The 17,803-nt window shown below is 45.3% G+C and overlaps 1 protein-coding gene across 2 annotated transcripts in view; it reads left to right on the top strand.

The window, feature by feature from the left end:
- The window catches only part of arid2 (AT rich interactive domain 2 (ARID, RFX-like)), a 30,616-nt gene that overhangs the window by 11,152 nt on the left and 1,661 nt on the right, over positions 1–17,803 (top strand). Inside the window, exons 4-20 of one of the 2 annotated variants that reach the window (XM_034225921.1) lie at positions 3,874–4,007; positions 7,358–7,576; positions 7,717–7,784; positions 8,056–8,125; positions 8,265–8,512; positions 9,605–9,701; positions 9,791–10,000; positions 10,359–10,523; positions 11,537–11,615; positions 11,732–11,866; positions 12,081–12,295; positions 13,189–15,350; positions 16,269–16,399; positions 16,480–16,618; positions 16,741–16,826; positions 17,014–17,137; positions 17,269–17,360. In XM_034225921.1, coding sequence (XP_034081812.1) covers positions 3,874–4,007; positions 7,358–7,576; positions 7,717–7,784; positions 8,056–8,125; positions 8,265–8,512; positions 9,605–9,701; positions 9,791–10,000; positions 10,359–10,523; positions 11,537–11,615; positions 11,732–11,866; positions 12,081–12,295; positions 13,189–15,350; positions 16,269–16,399; positions 16,480–16,618; positions 16,741–16,826; positions 17,014–17,137; positions 17,269–17,360 — 4,374 coding nt within the window. Of the gene's footprint in view, positions 1–3,873; positions 4,008–7,357; positions 7,577–7,716; positions 7,785–8,055; positions 8,126–8,261; positions 8,513–9,604; positions 9,702–9,790; positions 10,001–10,358; positions 10,524–11,536; positions 11,616–11,731; positions 11,867–12,080; positions 12,296–13,188; positions 15,351–16,268; positions 16,400–16,479; positions 16,619–16,740; positions 16,827–17,013; positions 17,138–17,268; positions 17,361–17,803 lie in introns of both variants that reach the window. The other variant, XM_034225920.1, reaches the window with a different exon arrangement.

The raw sequence follows: 17,803 nt of genomic DNA, 5'->3' as shown, positions 1-17,803 counted from the left end.
ACTGTCCTGGCTTCACGGCCGCACACCATTTACGTCACAGCCAGGCATGAGTTAGGGAGCGCTGGATTTGTGAAGAACTCCCCTCTTCCTAAACCACTAATACCACAGTACTGGCAAAACGGGAGGAGCCGAGTGAAAAACAAGCGCCCCTCATCCCAATCCACCCACACCGCAGTATTTTTTTCTTTTCCCCCCCAAAAAATATATTGTATATTATCGGGGCTATTAATACTTTTATCGGGATGACGTCATAATTCCTAATATCGGACCGATAATTATCGGGCCGATAATTATCGTGCACCACTAGCATTACTGATAATGTCTGCAGCTCAGCTATGTCTTTGAGTTTCAAGAGTCCTGACTTAAAAAACAGTCTGTTGGTGTGTTCTCTTGAATCAGCGTTATGTATTATTCTTACTGCCCTTTTCTGTAATATTGACAATGGCTTTATGTTGCTCATATACATATATATAAATAAATAAAAAATGGCAAAATGAGTGAACAGTACAATATTCTCAATGCCTTGTAATCTAGCAAATACTTTGCCTTGTTTAGAACAGAATTACATAATACAAAATGGATCGTGCAAGTTGGAATATACATTAAAGCAGTGGTTCTCAACTGGTGGTACGGGTCGCGGATCCGTTTCGAGTGTGAGTGAAGAAAAAATAAATACTTTTTTTTAAATATATATATCTTTTTCTTTGTGTGGGAAAAAAGTCAACTTTTATTTTGAAGGCCCGACCGGAGACCATCATCTTCTCAATAAAACATCTTTGCTGATGTTTTTTCGAGTCTTCTGGCCAATCGGAATCAAGATTGTTGCCGGAAGTCCCCACGGAGAATAACTTTGCGGTAAAATAATAAAAATGAACACATAATGAAATATGACCCCCGGTTTGATTGACAGGTCACAGAACAATGGAAGCTATCTACTCTTACCCACAATTTAAAGTATTTCACACAGACTCTCTCCTCTTTGCTCTTCTCTCTGTGTGGAGCAGAAAGTTCAGCTTCAGAACAAAGTGAAAAACAAACAATGGCATACAATATTATTAATATGTCGGGTAGTAATAGATTTATTTATTTTCTTCTCAGAGTGTACCAGAATGCGTAGTTTGTTAGTATTTCTAAAAATCTCCTGGGGGAGAATCCCCCCAGACCCCCTGCTGGGGTTGGGTTTTCAGCATGTGTGCCTTTTTATGTTATACAGTTCATCTTTGATTCCATCATCTCATTAAACCTTGTTTAAAAGCATACTTTAGTTCTGTGAAGGGATATAAGGGATATATGCACTGTACTTCACTTTAATTAATATTGTCTGCTGAAAAGCGTATATTACAGCAAAACATTTTGTTGAATAGATTTGAGTGTTTCAACATTTCGGGTTGCGATTTATTGACAAAGCAAGAAGTGGGTCCCGAGGCCTGACCAGTTGAGAACCACTGCATTAAAGTATATTTCCAATGATGTGGTGTTTCCTAACAGAAAGGAAAACATCTCTATCACAGTTTGAAACACTTTTATTCTACCCTTTGCACACATGCATTGAACACAAAGATGAAACAGTCTCTTTGAGCCACAAGTAAAACATTGCTGTCAATATCGCAATCAAGTCATTGAGGTTATTGCCATATCGTAAAATTGGAACAATGTGCACTTCAACTTTTTATTTGCTTTCAGGCAACACACAATTGTTCTGTAACGGATCCAACTATAACAGTGTTTTCTAAATTGGCTCCACCTTCAGTAAGCGCTCTTGTGATTATAACTAAGCACACCGCCCTCAGTCTGTGTTGGACAGCCGGCTCCATTAAATCCCAGCAAACATTTCTGTCCACAAATTGGCAGTTGGTGTGATTGCATGTCTGCTTCCACGTCCAGCAGGGGGCAATGGACTCCCACACACTTGGAGTATTCAGGAGTATCTGCACCAGTGTGACTGTAAATAACACACCACTCCTGACAGTGGCTGTTATAATGCAAATCTACTCATCACTTCTCCTGCTTCCTCTGTCACCATATGGAGGCAAAACATGTCAGTTATAATACTCGCGTTGTTTCTGCAGTTGTGGGACGTTCCTCTCATAATGCATGTGTGAAAAAAGGGGAAGTGCAGACATAAGCACTCCCTCCCTCCCTCCCACGTCCCCACTCATCTTCCCCCGCCGCCGTTTCTGAACCCGCGCTTGATGCCGCTGCAGTCGGGTCTATCTCTCTCACAGCTCTCTCTTTCACACACTCTCTCTACCAATAGAGGCTGAGTGTATTTATAGTCCAGCGTGTCACCCGGCAGCCAGCAAACGGGGGATTACCTCGGCCACGATGAGCGAGTGGGGGCCTCAACAGGCTTTGTGACTCACCGCCGCACGGGCAGGGTTTACCACACTCTCTGCGGAGGTATTGAGCTGCGTGTGTGTTTTTGTTTGTCTGGCAGATTTCATTGCATTATTATGGGGAGTTTATCGAATCTTGAAGAAAGCCTGAATCGGTTGTTGCATGCTCAAAGAGATTGATTTCTCCCAAGTTAAGGGCGAACTTCTCAGGAATATGGCATTTGAAGATGTATTGTTTGCTTGCTTCTGAACAAAGCAACAGCCTGTAGTAGAGCACTGGCTGTGAGCTGAAGTGGTGTTATTCCAAGAGGGGAAAAAAGCCTTTTGTAACAGTTCAACAATTAAAAGTGGGATTTTAGAGTTGAAAATGCAAGCGTTTCTTTCCCGTTATCATGTCTGAAACATTTTCTGAAGTGTCACATCTTACAGTCATGTTACACACGAACGCTGCTTTATGCTTGCTGTAGGCTACTCATGTCATGTTGTGCCGGTCTCCCTTTCTCGTGAACATGCCTCACTTCACACCCGTGAGTCTTTGGAAGCGCCTCTGGCTCGGTAGAAGAAGTGATTACTACGGGCTCCGTCAACCTTGAAACCCTCCTGAACTAGTAAAGTGAGGTGAACGCTCACCGTGGAAGCTTTTAAATTGCATTTTAGAATGAGACTTTTGAACTGAAATGTACACTGAATGTGCAGAGTCACAAAAGGACTTTCACTCTGAATTCTTAGATAGATTCCTGTTTAAGCTTGGCACACACGTGTATTCTACAAGAAGACACTATTGATTATATTGCCTTGGGGTTTCTGCTCGGACACTATAAGAGCTACTGGTTTCCCTCCAGTTCTCTGCTGCTTACACTGCTCATGCTACACACACACTTGTCCCATTCATCTGCTTTTAGTTCCTAGTTTGATTGTGTTACAGTGGAATCATTTCAATTCCATCTGCTGATAAGCCTGTTTGGCTTAAGAAACACCGTTTAATGAACTTCCTTTGTTGTGTTTGCATCCGTGTGGGTTAATCAAATAGTCTCCGGGTGTAGAGCTTTTAATAGAACTTTCTATGAAAACCGTGATTTCCCCTCTAAAACAACGTGGAACATGTTGTGGCTAGAATTTCAAGCACAAAGGATTTAAGTAGATATGCAAGTGCATTTTCAGAGCCTTTTATTTAATCGGTAGTCAGGCAAACGGTTGGGAAAGTATAACAAATACCGGTCAAACCTGTTATCATTTATTATCAAGATTGATGAAATGCTGTATCCCTTCAGGTCTGAGTGACTCATTCATTATTACTTTTTAGATATAGCCAACAGGAAGTCATTTTTGTTTCATGTTGTCAAAGAATGTACTTGTTAGGAGTTTGTACCAGAGAGAAATAACTTCAAGGCGTCATAGGAAACAGTTTGTGCATAATAAAAAAACAAGTTATTTGAAGCCTCTCAAGAAAGAAAGCAAAGCATAAATTCACACCGTTATTTACACAAGACAAGTCTCGGCTAATCGTCTGTTTGTGTCTTTTTTTCTTCCTCCGCAGATACTTGGAGAAATATGAGAAAGTCCACCACTTCGGTGAGGATGATGAGGAAACGCAGCCGGGGAATCCAAAAAACCTTCTTCCAATCGGTGCAATTCCCAGCTCTTATAACTACCAGCAACACAGTGTATCAGGTAGGCAGAGGTTCTCTTCTTGTGTGCTTTGTATTCCGAAGCGCTCTTCCTGTCGTAACGAGTTCACTCTGTGTTTCTGTCTGGGTCACGTCTGTATCGGCCCGGGATTCAGTTTCTCTTTGCATATTTTCTTCTTTTCTGTCTCGTCTGCCAACTCAAACACTTGGTTGTTACGCAGATGTAATTACAGCAAAGCATCACTTTGTCAGAGCTGTGTTTGTCCAATTCATGACAAACTGGCCAAGCATAGAGAAGCACACCAACAGCTGTTTTGTTTTTTTAAATAGAAGGTTGAATTTATTTCACAAAGATATTGAAAGGAATATGCTGATTGCAAGTAAACCGTAAAAGATAGTGTGTCGTCCAGCTGCAGCGATGACCGGAGCACAGACGGGTATTATTCACCAGCATCTGCAGTCAGTTAGTTCGCCTGTCTGGAGAGTTGGCAGCTGCCGTGTTGCGTGCATTTTTGGGTCACATGCAGCCACTTTCCCTGCCCTTCACCACATCCATTAGTTTGTGTAGAGTCTGTCTTATGAAGTCAGCAGTAACGTCATAGCTTTGAACGTAGCAGAGCAGTGTGTGAACAGTGCGTCTGTGGATAAGTGCTACACCTCTTCAGGACAAGCTCCCTTCCCTGATCAATGTGAAGAGGGTTAGCACAAACTCACTTAAGGTGGGCTTATCTTTAAGATGGACTAGCTTTTTCTCTTTTAATGATAATGGCGAAGCATAGAAGTTGAAATGTTGGCAGTATTATATATATATATATATATAGTGTTTGAAATATTGTCCAATTACTTTTAACAATCAACACCTAGGGGTTAGCCGGTCCGCTCCTTTTCATATTAAATGTTAGTCATTTTATTAATATTATCTCCGGTTTTCACACAGAGAAAGCAATCTATTCTTTTGTATTGTTTTAAAATAAAATCCTGCTGATTTTAAGCAATCTTTCCATTCCAATACTGACTGACATTCCTCACGTTTATCTCGCAGTGAGCCATTTACTTCAGTTCCTACCTTGCCAAGCGCTGCTGTGTTTGATTCAAGGCTATGAAGGCTTTTGGTGATGCCTCTTTATTCTTGAAGCTTGCCTTTGCTGCTGTCTTGATGAAACTGAACAACCACATTGTGTTTCAAACTAAATGTTTTGCGCACCTGGCCAGCTTCTTGTTTGTACTGTCCACACGGTGAATGGGATGTGTCCATTAGCCCCCCGGCGCTGTAGAGTGGACCGCCGCGCTCTGGGGTAATTGACTATCTTGACAGCACTTATTGATGAAGGGAAGGAAGGAGAGCGCACGTATTGGCTTCCCCCTCAGCTTAGATTGGAGCCTGTATCCTTTTTAGTCCCCGGCTCTTTTCTCTAAAAGACGGTGGTGAGCTTTCTCATTTACTCCATTACATTACATGTTACTTGTTAGACGCTTTTATCCAAAGAGACTTACATACTCAATACTGTGGGCAATCCCCACAGGAGCCATTTGGAGTGAAGTGTCTTTCCCAGGGACACAACCACATGCTGACTGCAGTGGGGTTTGAACCTGTGACCCCTGAACCCAACACCAAGGCTCTACCCACTGTGCCACACGCCTCCCTACTAGAGAGGAGTCTCATTGCTCCGAGGAGACAGACATTCAAAAGCTTATTATAGGTTTTAGGTTGTGTGGGATGACTCTTAATGCTTTTTCTAGTAGGAGTGCAGAAGTGGCTGAAACCAATCATTTCAGGAATTTAAGAAATAGACATTTAAGGCAGCTGTCATCAATAAACATTTACATATTATACTTATTTGAATGATTATCATAAATGTGTCATACATACGTGTATGGACTTGTGGAATAGCTTGTTAGGCTTTATTTGAGACGCTGAACAAAAAGGGAAAAAACATAGTGTTTATCAAACAAGTTGTCATGACAGTTTTTGTTGTGATTAAAACATTTGTAAACAAAATGCTTAAGTGCCCTAATAGTCATGGCTCTAACTAGACTATTAGGAGCTGAAGAGCCTCAGTGGGGATCAAAGACGTTTCTGTATTACCTTATTTGGCATTTCCTCCCGCTATTGTCACATCTGACACTGATAACGATACATCTGCAGTTATCTACTATTTTGGCCTGGCTGATGTTATTGGTCTAGCCCCATTACAGTTTGATAAGTAAACTGCATGTACCCCCCCGGCTCTGAGTCCAAATGTAACGGTAATGCGGTCAGACAGCCAGGCTGGCATCGTGCTATGTTGGCTCAGCACGCTCAATGATGGTTCATTATTTGACAGGTCGGTCTGTAAATCTCTCACCGAACTTTCGTCTTCTCCGTTATCGCGTTTAGTCGCGGGACAGCGGTTATTCCTCTCTGCTCGTACTGCATTCCCCGTCAGGTGCCATGTTTTCCATCAGCCCTGCAGCATGAGCACACGGACAGCTTTTGAATAGAGCAACTCGGCTGCACAAACCTTTCCAGCATGGAAATGAAATTCACTCAGCGGGACTTCTCTGTGCTTTATGATTGGTTTCCAGAGGCAGCAGTCCACAAAGATCCTGCACCAAATTGAAATATCCACTGTAAGGAAAGAATACTCCTATGCAGAGGAATGATTGATGGCAGAAAATCAACCTACATTAAGGGAGGAGACTCGGGTCTTTGATGCCGAGTTCCCTTTCAAAGACTGGATCATCTGTCTTTTTGTTAAGCTGTTGGGTAACATTCAAGTCTCTTTTCTTTCCCCACACAAGGACCGTTGCTATTTAGGATTAGAAGTCATTATAAAAACCCATCATGGAGTCAAAGACAACACAATTAAAAGTTAAGAGTGCACTCGTGTTCAACACAAGACACGGCTCATCAAACTAATTCAAACTAAACACAGCTTTCCCTGAAAAGCTTAACGGCCCATTTGGTTTGCTTAAACTCTGGAAATGGGAAATATAAATCTGAGTTTAACCGGCTAAATGTGCGATTGTCGTACTTGGATAAAACATGGTAGGAAATCGCCTTTCACCGCTTCATGTTGGATTTTTGTGCCAAATAAATCCCTTTTTTTAAAAAGCATTTTTAGGCCCTCAAAACAGCGACTGGTAGGAATTATAATTCCAACAAGGTCCTTAGACTCTGACTGTCAAAAAATGTGATGCAGACTCTGACCAGGAACTCCTTTTCAAACGCACCTACTTCTGAGAAGTAAGAAAACAATTCCAATATAAAGTCAGAGATGGCGTTTATCAATGTTGAAATGTGTCCACAACTGTTTGTCGGTGTTGAGACTCGTAGTAAAGGTTTCTCACCCCTCAGCTCTGATTTCGGAATAGGTTAAATAACGCCGGAATTTGTTTCCTCTTTTCCTCCAGACTATCTCCGCCAAAGCTATGGACTGTCTTTGGATCTGGTTCCGCCGTGCGACTACAACAAACTGGTGCTGTCTCTCCTCTCGGGTCTACCCAACGAAGTGGACTTCGCTGTTAACGTGTGCACGCTGCTTTCCAACGAGAGCAAGCACTCCATGCAGCTGGACAAAGAACCCAAACTGGTGACGCTGCTGCTGGCCCACGCCGGCGTCTTCGACGACTGTACGTTCAGCACCTCACTCGGACCTTTTTGTGCTCCTTACCCCCTCCTAGATATATTTGATCACAGGAGAATTGTAGAGGGATGATACTGAACTCTGTTGCTGTACTCTAACCTTACATCTTCATCTGTGACTTTGTAGCACTAGGCAGCTTCTCTGGGGTATTCGGGGCGGACTGGAAGGAAAAGACCTCCCGGGACTTTGTCAGGGTAAAGTAGAAAAACTGATGTATTATTTTGATACCTTCTGCATGTTGTGTTTTAATTTGGAAATGATATATAGATATTACATAGTGGGTAATTTAGGATTCAACAAAGAAGAATATGTGAAATAAAGAAGCCAGTGTCTCTGGTTCTGCTGCAATGAGTTCGATTACTTTTCACTGGAGCTGGACATTAGTTCGGGTCTGTTATAGTCTGATTGACTAATTATTATTGTTATTGTTAAAATGCACTGCTAACAGCTGCTGTTCTCCTGCAGTTCTGGAAGGATGTGGTGGAGGACGATGAAGTCAGGGAGCTGATCTGGGACAAGAACAGTCGGGCACAAGGTAAACACGCTTTTGCAATATTATCTTTTAGCCCTACCACCTGGGATTACCTGGGATTTTGATATTGCACTAATCCATATTGCACCTGTTCTTTTTTTGATAAATGGATTGTATTGTTTACCGTTCCTCTCCCCAGAAGGTACGTCGTGTGAAGGGCGCTGGCAGAGCCTCTTCCACCCGCCGCGGAACTCAGGCATCAGCGACATGGAGGCGCAGCGGGTGCTGCAGATCGCCGTTATCCTGCGGAACCTCTCATTCGATGAGGCCAATGTCAAGCTGCTGGCGGCCAACCGAACGTGCCTGCGCTTCCTCTTGCTCTGCGCCCACTGTAACCTCATCTCACTCCGACAGCTCGGACTGGACACGCTGGGCAACGTGGCTGCCGAGGTTGGTGGGCTCTTGTTGATTATCATTTCATATACTTAAGCATTTTGCGAAATATTGCGAGTATGACTTCAAAAAGAGACACTTTTTTCCAACACTAGACACTTGAGGTGTTGATGCTGATTCCACAGACTCTCCTCTTTAATCATAAATTAATTTCATAAGTTTCATCTGAACTAATAAGAAACCTTGCAATCTGTGTGTTGCACTACTCAGGGGTCCGAAAAGATCTATTTGACCCCTCCCCTGTACCACAGTGGTCCAATCATAGCATGGCAACAGTCACTTGACACTTTTCCCACATGGTGTAGCATTAACCGTTAGCAAAAGTGATGCTAGCTATTTGAAGAGTTTAAAGGCGCTTCTCAGGCTTCCACAAACCCCAAAAATACAATAAGATGTTCTGACATACACAGCGGTTAGTTAGAAAACAAGCCTGCATTGTCCTTTTGCAATATCAGTTACATTCATCAATTCAATTATTCTTTTTGCGATAAGCAAAATCCACTTTAGCATGTTTTCTCTGACATTAGGGCGCTTTCTTCCAAGCTGCGTTATGTCTTCAAAGCAGTCTAATTTGTCAAGATTCACATATTTATTTGACCAAGGGGAACCTTCTCCTTTCCAACGGGCATCAAACTCTTGAACCTAGAAAAAACAAAGGCTTAATACGTTAGTGATTTAGTGTCTGAATACGTCCCAATGCGCTTGCTTCAATTTTAAATACCACATGTATTTATATGAGATGCATGTAGACGAGCTGATGTCTATTTTTAGAAACTACGCTGCATATGGTCACTGATGGTATCCGTTGAGCCTTTGATGGTTGGGGTTTAGGGCAGTAAGCACATATTTCAGATATGATACGGCAAAGGCTTCTTTTAAATAATTACATTATTGTTTACATACTGCGACCAAGAACACCAAATCAATAATGTCATAATGGGATTATTGTGGTTTGGCCATTTGCCAGCAAGTCACGCCTTTTTGTTTGGTTCAATGTATTTTAATGTCAAACTATTTGTGTTGTACTTATTGCCAGCTGTCTTGGTGCACGGTGGGTTTGATTAATAAATGCGGTGTGATTTATTACAGCTCCAGCTGGATCCCGTGGACTTTCGGACGACTCATCTGATCTTTCACACCGTCACCAAATGTTTGATGTCCAGGGACCGGTTTCTCAAGATGAGAGGTGAGTGTTGTGGCCGGCTGTGACTTATTCCCATCAGTATGCTGTGTGAAGCACCTGAAGATACATTTCTCTGTGTGTGTCTCTTCCAGCCATGGAAATCCTGGGCAACCTCAGCAAGGCCGAGGACAACAGCGTGCTTATCTGTGAGTACGTGGACCAGGACTCGTACAGGGAGGTAATAATGCTCCTCACCCTGCCTGACCTCATGCTTCTCATGGCCTCTCTGGAGGTGCTGTACCTCCTGGCCCAGCTCGGAGAGATTCCCTGCAGCAAGATCGCCTCCGTCGACCATAGCATAGGTAGGAATCCTCTCCTGTCCATGTTTTTGGTTTGCTTGTAAACAAAGTATGCTAGCAGCTCACACAAAAAGACCACAGTTTTCGGCCTAATAGTCAGGAGTCGCACTTTTGTTTTCATTCTACTTAATAACTGAACCCAGGGCTTGAAATCAAGTGTAACACAGGCTTCTTGTGTTTTTGCAAAGTGTTTGCCTGCCAAGTTTCAGCCCCCTCGTCTTTCCATTCAAGAATAACTGGCTCAAATGACAGTGTTTCTTATCTTAAGGAATCAGGCTTACCCTCTTTCCGCAGTAACATTGTGATCTGAAATGGGACTGCTCGTTCACTGCTGACCTTTGTGCCTCCTCTTCTTCCTCAGACTTGTTAGTGCGGCTAGTGTCGGTCGACCTTCATACGTTCGGACCCGACGCTCTCACGGCGGTGCGGTTGATCGAGCATCAGGCCAACGCGGAGCAGGCGACCGAGGTCCGACCCCAGCTGGTGGAGCAGGTCCCCGCAGCCGTGCAGGGAGCAGCAGCGCCTGGTGAGGGTCTCAAGTTAGCGGAGCGTTGCTAGCTTATTAAACCACCAAAGGTCAATTTTAGCATTTTTAAGGAAACTTCATATGCTGACTTTTAGCTTTGGGTGTAGGGAAATGAAATATTATGGTCCCCTGGAAATCTGTAGTAAACTCTATCTTCACTAAAGTTATATATTTTAAGGCTATGCAAAACTTGACCTTTTTAAAATTGAGTTTTTTCCAAATCAAATATGTAACGTAAAAAAATCTGCTGCTTTTGTATTCTGATTCTGGCCAGACACTAAGATGTTTGGCATTTGAATGATCAAGAAAGTCATTTAAATTATACAAATGACCACCAGGTGACCCACAACAACAGATAGGAGGGTGCTGTGGTCATGTGGTAAGGTAACGGACAAACTTAACTTTGCTGAACCAACACACTATAGAGCTGCTTCACCACATTTAACTCGGCAGGAAAACAAATCAAGTTTTTTGGAGGAGTCAAATTTAAAATGCGATGAATAGACAAAAAAATACTGAGATTGACTCTGCAACTGATTAGTGGAAGAACGAGACTAAAAGCCATTTCACAAAAAGCTTCTGTTATAATTATAAAAAACCTGACAGCAGCTAGGCATACATAAGGGCAGCCAGAGTCAAGCAGTCTTCTATATTCTAACCTTTTCATAAAACTGATTAAATAACTTGAAATGAAAGTTTTGAACACGGTTATTGACGATTTATCTAAGAGCCGATTTAATTGAATATTTTGTAGTTTTAAATCTCTCTCCACCAATATCATGGTGTGTTGAGACGTGTGCAGATGTAACAGCAGCTTTCCAACCTTCTCACATCACCATATGTGTGTGAATTACCAGACATAGATCCCCCCACCCTTGGAAGTGTCATTCCTTTGCTGTCAGTGAGACACACAGTGCTGCCATCTAGTGGACAGCCTGGGGACTGCTACACACGGGCAGTTGCTTGAAAGCATGAACCTATTTGAAATGTATTCTTTCTTTTGATCTTTTCAGGAACGAGGGTCCCAGCTCAATCCGCCCAACCACCACCGGGTATTGTTGAACTAGATGGGGAAAAGTTTATACTGCAGTGGTAAGAATAATTCACCTGTAAATTAAGGAAAACATTTCAAATGAAGTCTGGTCCTTGTAGCTATGGTTGTCTGTCTGTTGGTTGCATAGTAACCCCTTTGTGTGCTTCTCCAACAGGCTGAACGCACACTTTGAGACAAACTCCGATGGCGCCGTGTCACGATCAGAAATGTACTCGGAGTACTTGTCCACATGCAGTAAAATGGGACGAAGCAACATCCTGAACTCCACAGGCTTCCTCAAATGTCTGCGGTTAGTACCCAGTCTTTTTCTTTAATGATGTCTGGGATTCAGAGAAACTTAAGACAGTTGTAGTAGTACTGTTGAAGTGTTTATAGTTGAAGCTAATTTCAAATACCAATACAGTTAAAATGTTTAATCCTGAAGTGTGGTTGTAGTGTTAATGATCTACGACAAAGTTGCCAGCAAATATTAAGTTCCCCTTTGTGTCCTCCTCCCTCTACAGCACTGTGTTTCCCAACCACACGATGCGGCGGCAAGAGGAGTCCAAGTCCAACGGTCAGGTCCACATCCTGCTGGTGGGGCTGAGGCGCAGGGCCATCCCCCTGCCCATCCAGCTGTACTACCAGCAGCAGCCGCAGCAGCAGAGTCCGGCAGCAGCTGCAACCCCCCCAGCAGCCCGACGCATGGCTTCTGGAGACCCTCAGGTCACGCCAACAGGTACAACTGCCACCACGATTCATGTTCTTTCATTCACTGTTTCTCTGGGAGAGACAATGGGGAGGCTCACACTGTAAGAGCCTGTGCTGGTCAGAAAGAAATGTGTTAAAGGTCTTTGGAAGTATTTTTCAGCCTGGACCCTGTTTTCCCATGGTGTTATGTCGAAGTGAGAAATGGGCACAACAGTTTTTGAAATCAGTCCAGTATGGAGTGAGAGCGCTGGCAGCTGGGGAGAGTTGTGCTGCTTCTTGTAGTATAAAAAGCATTGCATATTGTTTTCGAATAGATTTTTCATTTTATGGCTGAATGTTAAATGCATTATTGGGGTTTCCCTTTCGTGCAGTCTGTTAATATAGGTTTTCTTTGCATCTAAATGGTCTGCAAAGGCTAAAATCCCAAGTTCCAAAAAACAGTTTCTCTCCCTCAGAGCCCAGTCTGCTTTAACAGAGGGGGGAAAGAGGTGAGAAAAAAAGCACCTTTTGAACATTAAAGCATGGAAACTCATCTCAGTAGAAGTGCAAAATACAAATATGACCTGAAATGAGCATAATATGTCATCTAAGCTGATTTCCACAGTGTGGATGAGGCTCAAGCCTCTTGAGAAATGTTCCCCTTACCATTATGGTGGCAAAAACAATAATTGTATCGGACACACATTGAAGGATTACATCGCAGCTGCCATCAGCAGCAGGCTCTTTAAATACTGGACCAATTTCAAGAATTTGTAATTTGGACATAAACATGGGATTATAAAGTCCAGGTGGAGTTACCAACTATAGAACATTAAACACATTTACAAGAAGATTAAAGAGAGTCTTTGTAAACTGAAAATGAGTTATATTAACCTAAGTAGGATCTTGGCTCTGACCCGTTCTGTGTTGATGTGTCACCAGGCTTACCTCTCGGGCCTCCTGGTCTTGGACCCCAGTTTGTGAGGGTCCTCAACCCCAGCATCAGCACCGCTGCTGCTGCCGCACAGGAAGCTCCTCATGCTAACCACCCGACTGTTTCCCGCCACCCTGCGTCTCCGCCGGTACCCATCAATCCTCTGGCAGCAGCCCAACAGGTCCGGCCTGGTCCAGTGGTCCAGATTCCAACGTCGACACCAGGCACACAGAACCACAGCCCGCAGAACCCTGGGGCTCCCCCCACGGCTCAGCTACACTCACCCATGCTGCCCACAGGGACGCCTGTCACGCTCTTTCAGCAAGTACCGCAGGGCCACATCCTCACCGCCAGGGTGCAAGGGGTGTGCCCCCCGCAGGTGGAGGCACCCTCTTCTTCCATCCAGTTGGGACACGGTCAGACGCCCAATTCCCAGGGGTCACGAGGCACATTTCAAAATATCGCCCCCAAACCAGCACCAGGGGCGGCTGGACCAGCAGCCAGTCCCAGCCAGCAGCAGCAGAGTGTGGTCTTAGTCAACCCCCAGCAGAGCCAAGCATTCAACCCCGCCATGCACCAGATAGTTCTCACAAACCCCTCCGCTGTTCCCGGCGCCCAGACTATCCAGATAGCAGGGCAGACTGGAGTTTCAAGCCCCTGCCCGCCCCCCACTACAAATCAAACTGTCAGCCAGTCGCTGTCAATGAAGCGGCAGCAGCAGCTCCAAATGATCCCCCAACCTCCTCCCCCTCAGCCTACCTCCACTGAGTCTAGCTTGATCAAACAGCTACTGCTTCCAAAGCGAGGGCCCTCCACCCCGGGAGGAAAGCTCATCCTACCCGCTCCCCAGGTACCCCTTCCCAACAGCACGTTAGCCCCCAGTCCACAGGTCATGTACCAGCCGAGCTACAGTAGCCAGAATCCCTCTCTTCAGCAGCTCAATGTCCAGCTGGTTCCTGGTCAGCTTCCCGCTGCAGGAGCCCCCGCCCCCCAGACGGTCCAGCTGTTGCCAGGCCATCTCCTCTCCACCAGCAGCTCAGGGGCCGCGACCGTCATCCAGGGCCCCCCGGCAGCGGGACAAGTTACATTCACCGTGGTCCCCAACACTGGCTTCCCCTCCTCCTCCACTGCTGCTGCTGTCAGTCAGGGTGCCGTGGCGCCTGGTGTTCCCCCTCCTCCATCCTCTACTGCCTCAGTGCCCCCCCACGCCGCAGCAGCTCAGCCACTGCCAGCTCCCCTCAGAGGAGACAAGATCATTTGTCAAAAGGAGGAGGAGGCCAAGGACGCCACGGGGCTGCACATCCACGAGAGAAAGATAGAGGTGATGGAGAACTCCTCGTTGGGAGAAGGCAAAACCAGTAACGGCGACGTGGCGGGAGGCGCCAAGCTGCTAAATGGTAGGAAGTGCATGGAGTCTAATCTACCTTCATACCACTCAGGGAACAGCCAGGAGGCGCTCAATGGCCCGACAACGGAGGCACACCCTGCTAATGGTAAGCAGGCTCTCTCCCCCAGCACCAACCCTCTGGAGGGAAACCCCGACCCCAAAAAGACCCTCGTCAACGGGGTGTGTGACTTTGATCGGGTAGACGGTGGTGGTAACTTAAGCAAAAACATTCCAAATCACATTGCTTCCAAACAGTACTTTGGGAACGGGCAGGTGGGCCCCACTGAGAAGAGTCACGGGTCAGACCCCCTTCCTCCTAGTCCTCCGCCCCCCCAGCAGGACATTGCCAAAGCCCAGCAGGCCGAGCGCCTCGCTAACGGACCCCAGGCAGTAGGCAACAGACCCCCCTCGGAATTAACCAACGGACCTATGGGGCCAGGCCATAACGTGCCTGTGCTTAGGCAGCAACTGCTCCCCAGCTCCACCCTCCCCCCCACCGTCACTGTTACCTCCCAGGGTCCCGCAAACGGCATGCCCTCAGAGGCTCGGGGTCTCAAGAGGCCGGCGGAGAGCGAGGACCGCAGTGCAGCGGCGGCGTCCTCGGGGATCCCCAACAAGGTGGGGGTGCGGATCATCACCATCAGTGACCCTAACAACGCGGGCAGCAGCTCCACCATGGTGGCGGTGCCAGCAGGAACAGACCCGAGCACAGTAGCCAAAGTAGCAATAGAGAACGCCGCTCAGCAGAGGAACTGCTCGCCCACGCTGACGGCCGGCCTCACGGTGAGTCTCGCAGATACCACACTCCTAATGTCACCCAAAGTGTCAGAGGAATGAGTGAGCATGATAAACCAATGTTTGCTCGTCTAGTTTACCAACTGCTTTTTGTGTAAAGAGATGCATAGACACTCAGCAGACATATTATATGTTGCTTTCACGGTCCAGCAGACTGTTCCCCGTCCTTTTATACATTTGTGTATCTGCGGTGTCTGCCATCGCACAAACTGTGAAATGACTATGGCAACCTAGTCAGTTATTTACGGAAACATGGTAATCAACAACGCATTCAGATTTGGCGTCCCTTACTCAGTCAGGCTCATACATCAATATAGTTTCAGACAGTTGGTTAGAATACCGTTTTTTTCAGATCATTGGCTATTATAAAATCCCCTACAGGTTTCTGAAGACCCTTTTTATTACAATACATAATCAGTATTAGTTTGGTATGCTTTACTGATCAACTAAGCCAAGTGTTTTAGGGATTTTTCATTCGGTTCTAACGGTTTTCACTACAAAATATAATCAATAATAACTGTGATCCTAAATGCAAAATATCCTACTCGACACCCACCAACACACTTTCCTCACATGAGTATTGTGTGGAGTCTGTGGCGCAGTGCGTTAGTGCGCTGATCTTCGGATCAGGAGGTCACAGGTTCGATCCCCACTGCAGTCTGCATGCCGTTGTGTCCCCCGACAAGTAACATGTAATGGAGGTTAAGAAGGTGATGTCAGTTAAGACCATTTGACTTTCACCGATACCCACCTCCTAAAGCAAATCAGCTGAGAGAACAACTTCTGCCCAGAGTCTGGCCTCGGTTACATCTCAGCCAACACATCATGAATTGTAAAAGTCCTATTTTTATGTCATGGGTTTATAATATATCAAATATCTCATACATTTATTTGCTATTTTCTCAGCCTGCAGTAACGCCGCCTGTATCGCAGCCAGGAGGAAACCACAGCCCAGCACAGCAGAGCCCCGCAGCCCCCCCGGAGCAGCCCAGGAAAGCTGGGCACAACTTCAAGTGTCTGTGGCAGTCCTGTAAACGGTGCGCGTCTCACACATCCAATCAGATTTCTCCTCGTGTAAATGGAGCTTTTTGCTGATAACTTCTGCTTTCTTCTCCAGGTGGTTTGAAACGCCGTCTCAGGTGTTTTACCACGCAGCGACGCAGCATGGTGGGAAAGGCGTATATGGAGGCCATTGTCAGTGGGAGGGGTGTGAACCCTTTCCCCGGCAGAGACTGTCCCTGATCACACATCTACAGGTAACACTCCATCCGCTTTCCCCGGATTGTAGCCGCGGATGTTTGCTCAGCGTTTTTGTACCATTACCATGTCGTAAAATCCTAAAACAAGATGTTTATTTTCCTGCTCTTTCTTTTTCCAGGATAAGCATTGTTCTCGAGAGGCTTTACTGGCTGGACTCAAACTAGAGGAGCAGCAGGCACAAAGTCCCAATCAGACTACTTCCCAGTGCGTACACATTTCATTATTAATCTCCACACGACATTGATGCCTAACAAAACACTGTATTCTTGTTTTGGTCATTTTCATAAGCATGGGGACTGGTTTGTGGAAGGGAATTGGCACAGAACGAATCAGAAATGCTGCATTACAATTTCCGTGTTTGACTGTTGTCTGTGCTTGATGCATTGTGAAGGACTCCGCCAGCGGCAGGCAGTACTCCGACACCGCGACCACCGAAGGCCATCGTGAATCATCCAAGCGCAGCTCTCATGGCTCTTCGTAGAGGCTCTCGAAACCTGGTCTTCAGGGACTTCACTGTGAGTAAAACAAGCTGACCTATTCTTCAAAGTCACTCTTGTATGAAAGCTCCTAGTTGGCCATGGTGGACGTTATTACCTTTCCTGATCATCCTAATTCTTGAATATTTTCTGTTTGTTTCCTCTCCTAGGATGAGAAAGAGGGACCAGTGACCAAACACATCCGACTAACTGCTGCCTTAACGTTAAAGAACATCGCCAAGCACTCTGACGGCGGTCGCATGTAAGTGTAGCGCGGAGTGAGACTGCTGTTTGTTCCTTTCGTATAGTTGTCTATAGCAAATCTATATCCTGGTTTGGTGAAGATTCAGATATGGCAGTTTTAGTGCTTTCAAATGTTAGACATTTCTTGTAAAAATGACTTGTGGAACCACAAAGTACACTTTATTTTTCATGTGTAGAAACCTTTTAAGTTCTGTAAGCCACAGGACATGACTGCTTCCAATTCATAAGAATAAGTCTCCTAGCAACTAGGGAAGCGAAAGCAATAGCATTCAAGTAATGTCTGGAGAGGAGAGTGTCTGGAGCCATTTCAAAAAAAGGAGAAGGCGCACATTGCACCTTTTTTCAACAAATTGTGTCAGAGGTGATTTATCCATGTGTTAGTGTTGTTCTGGATTGCATTGTATTGATAGAGGAGTTTTTTTTATCACTTCTTGTAGAGTT

This window comes from Gymnodraco acuticeps, unplaced genomic scaffold (assembly GCF_902827175.1).
Source record: "Gymnodraco acuticeps unplaced genomic scaffold, fGymAcu1.1, whole genome shotgun sequence".
NCBI lineage: Eukaryota > Metazoa > Chordata > Actinopteri > Perciformes > Bathydraconidae > Gymnodraco > Gymnodraco acuticeps.
This window is presented reverse-complemented; position numbering and strand designations above follow the sequence as displayed.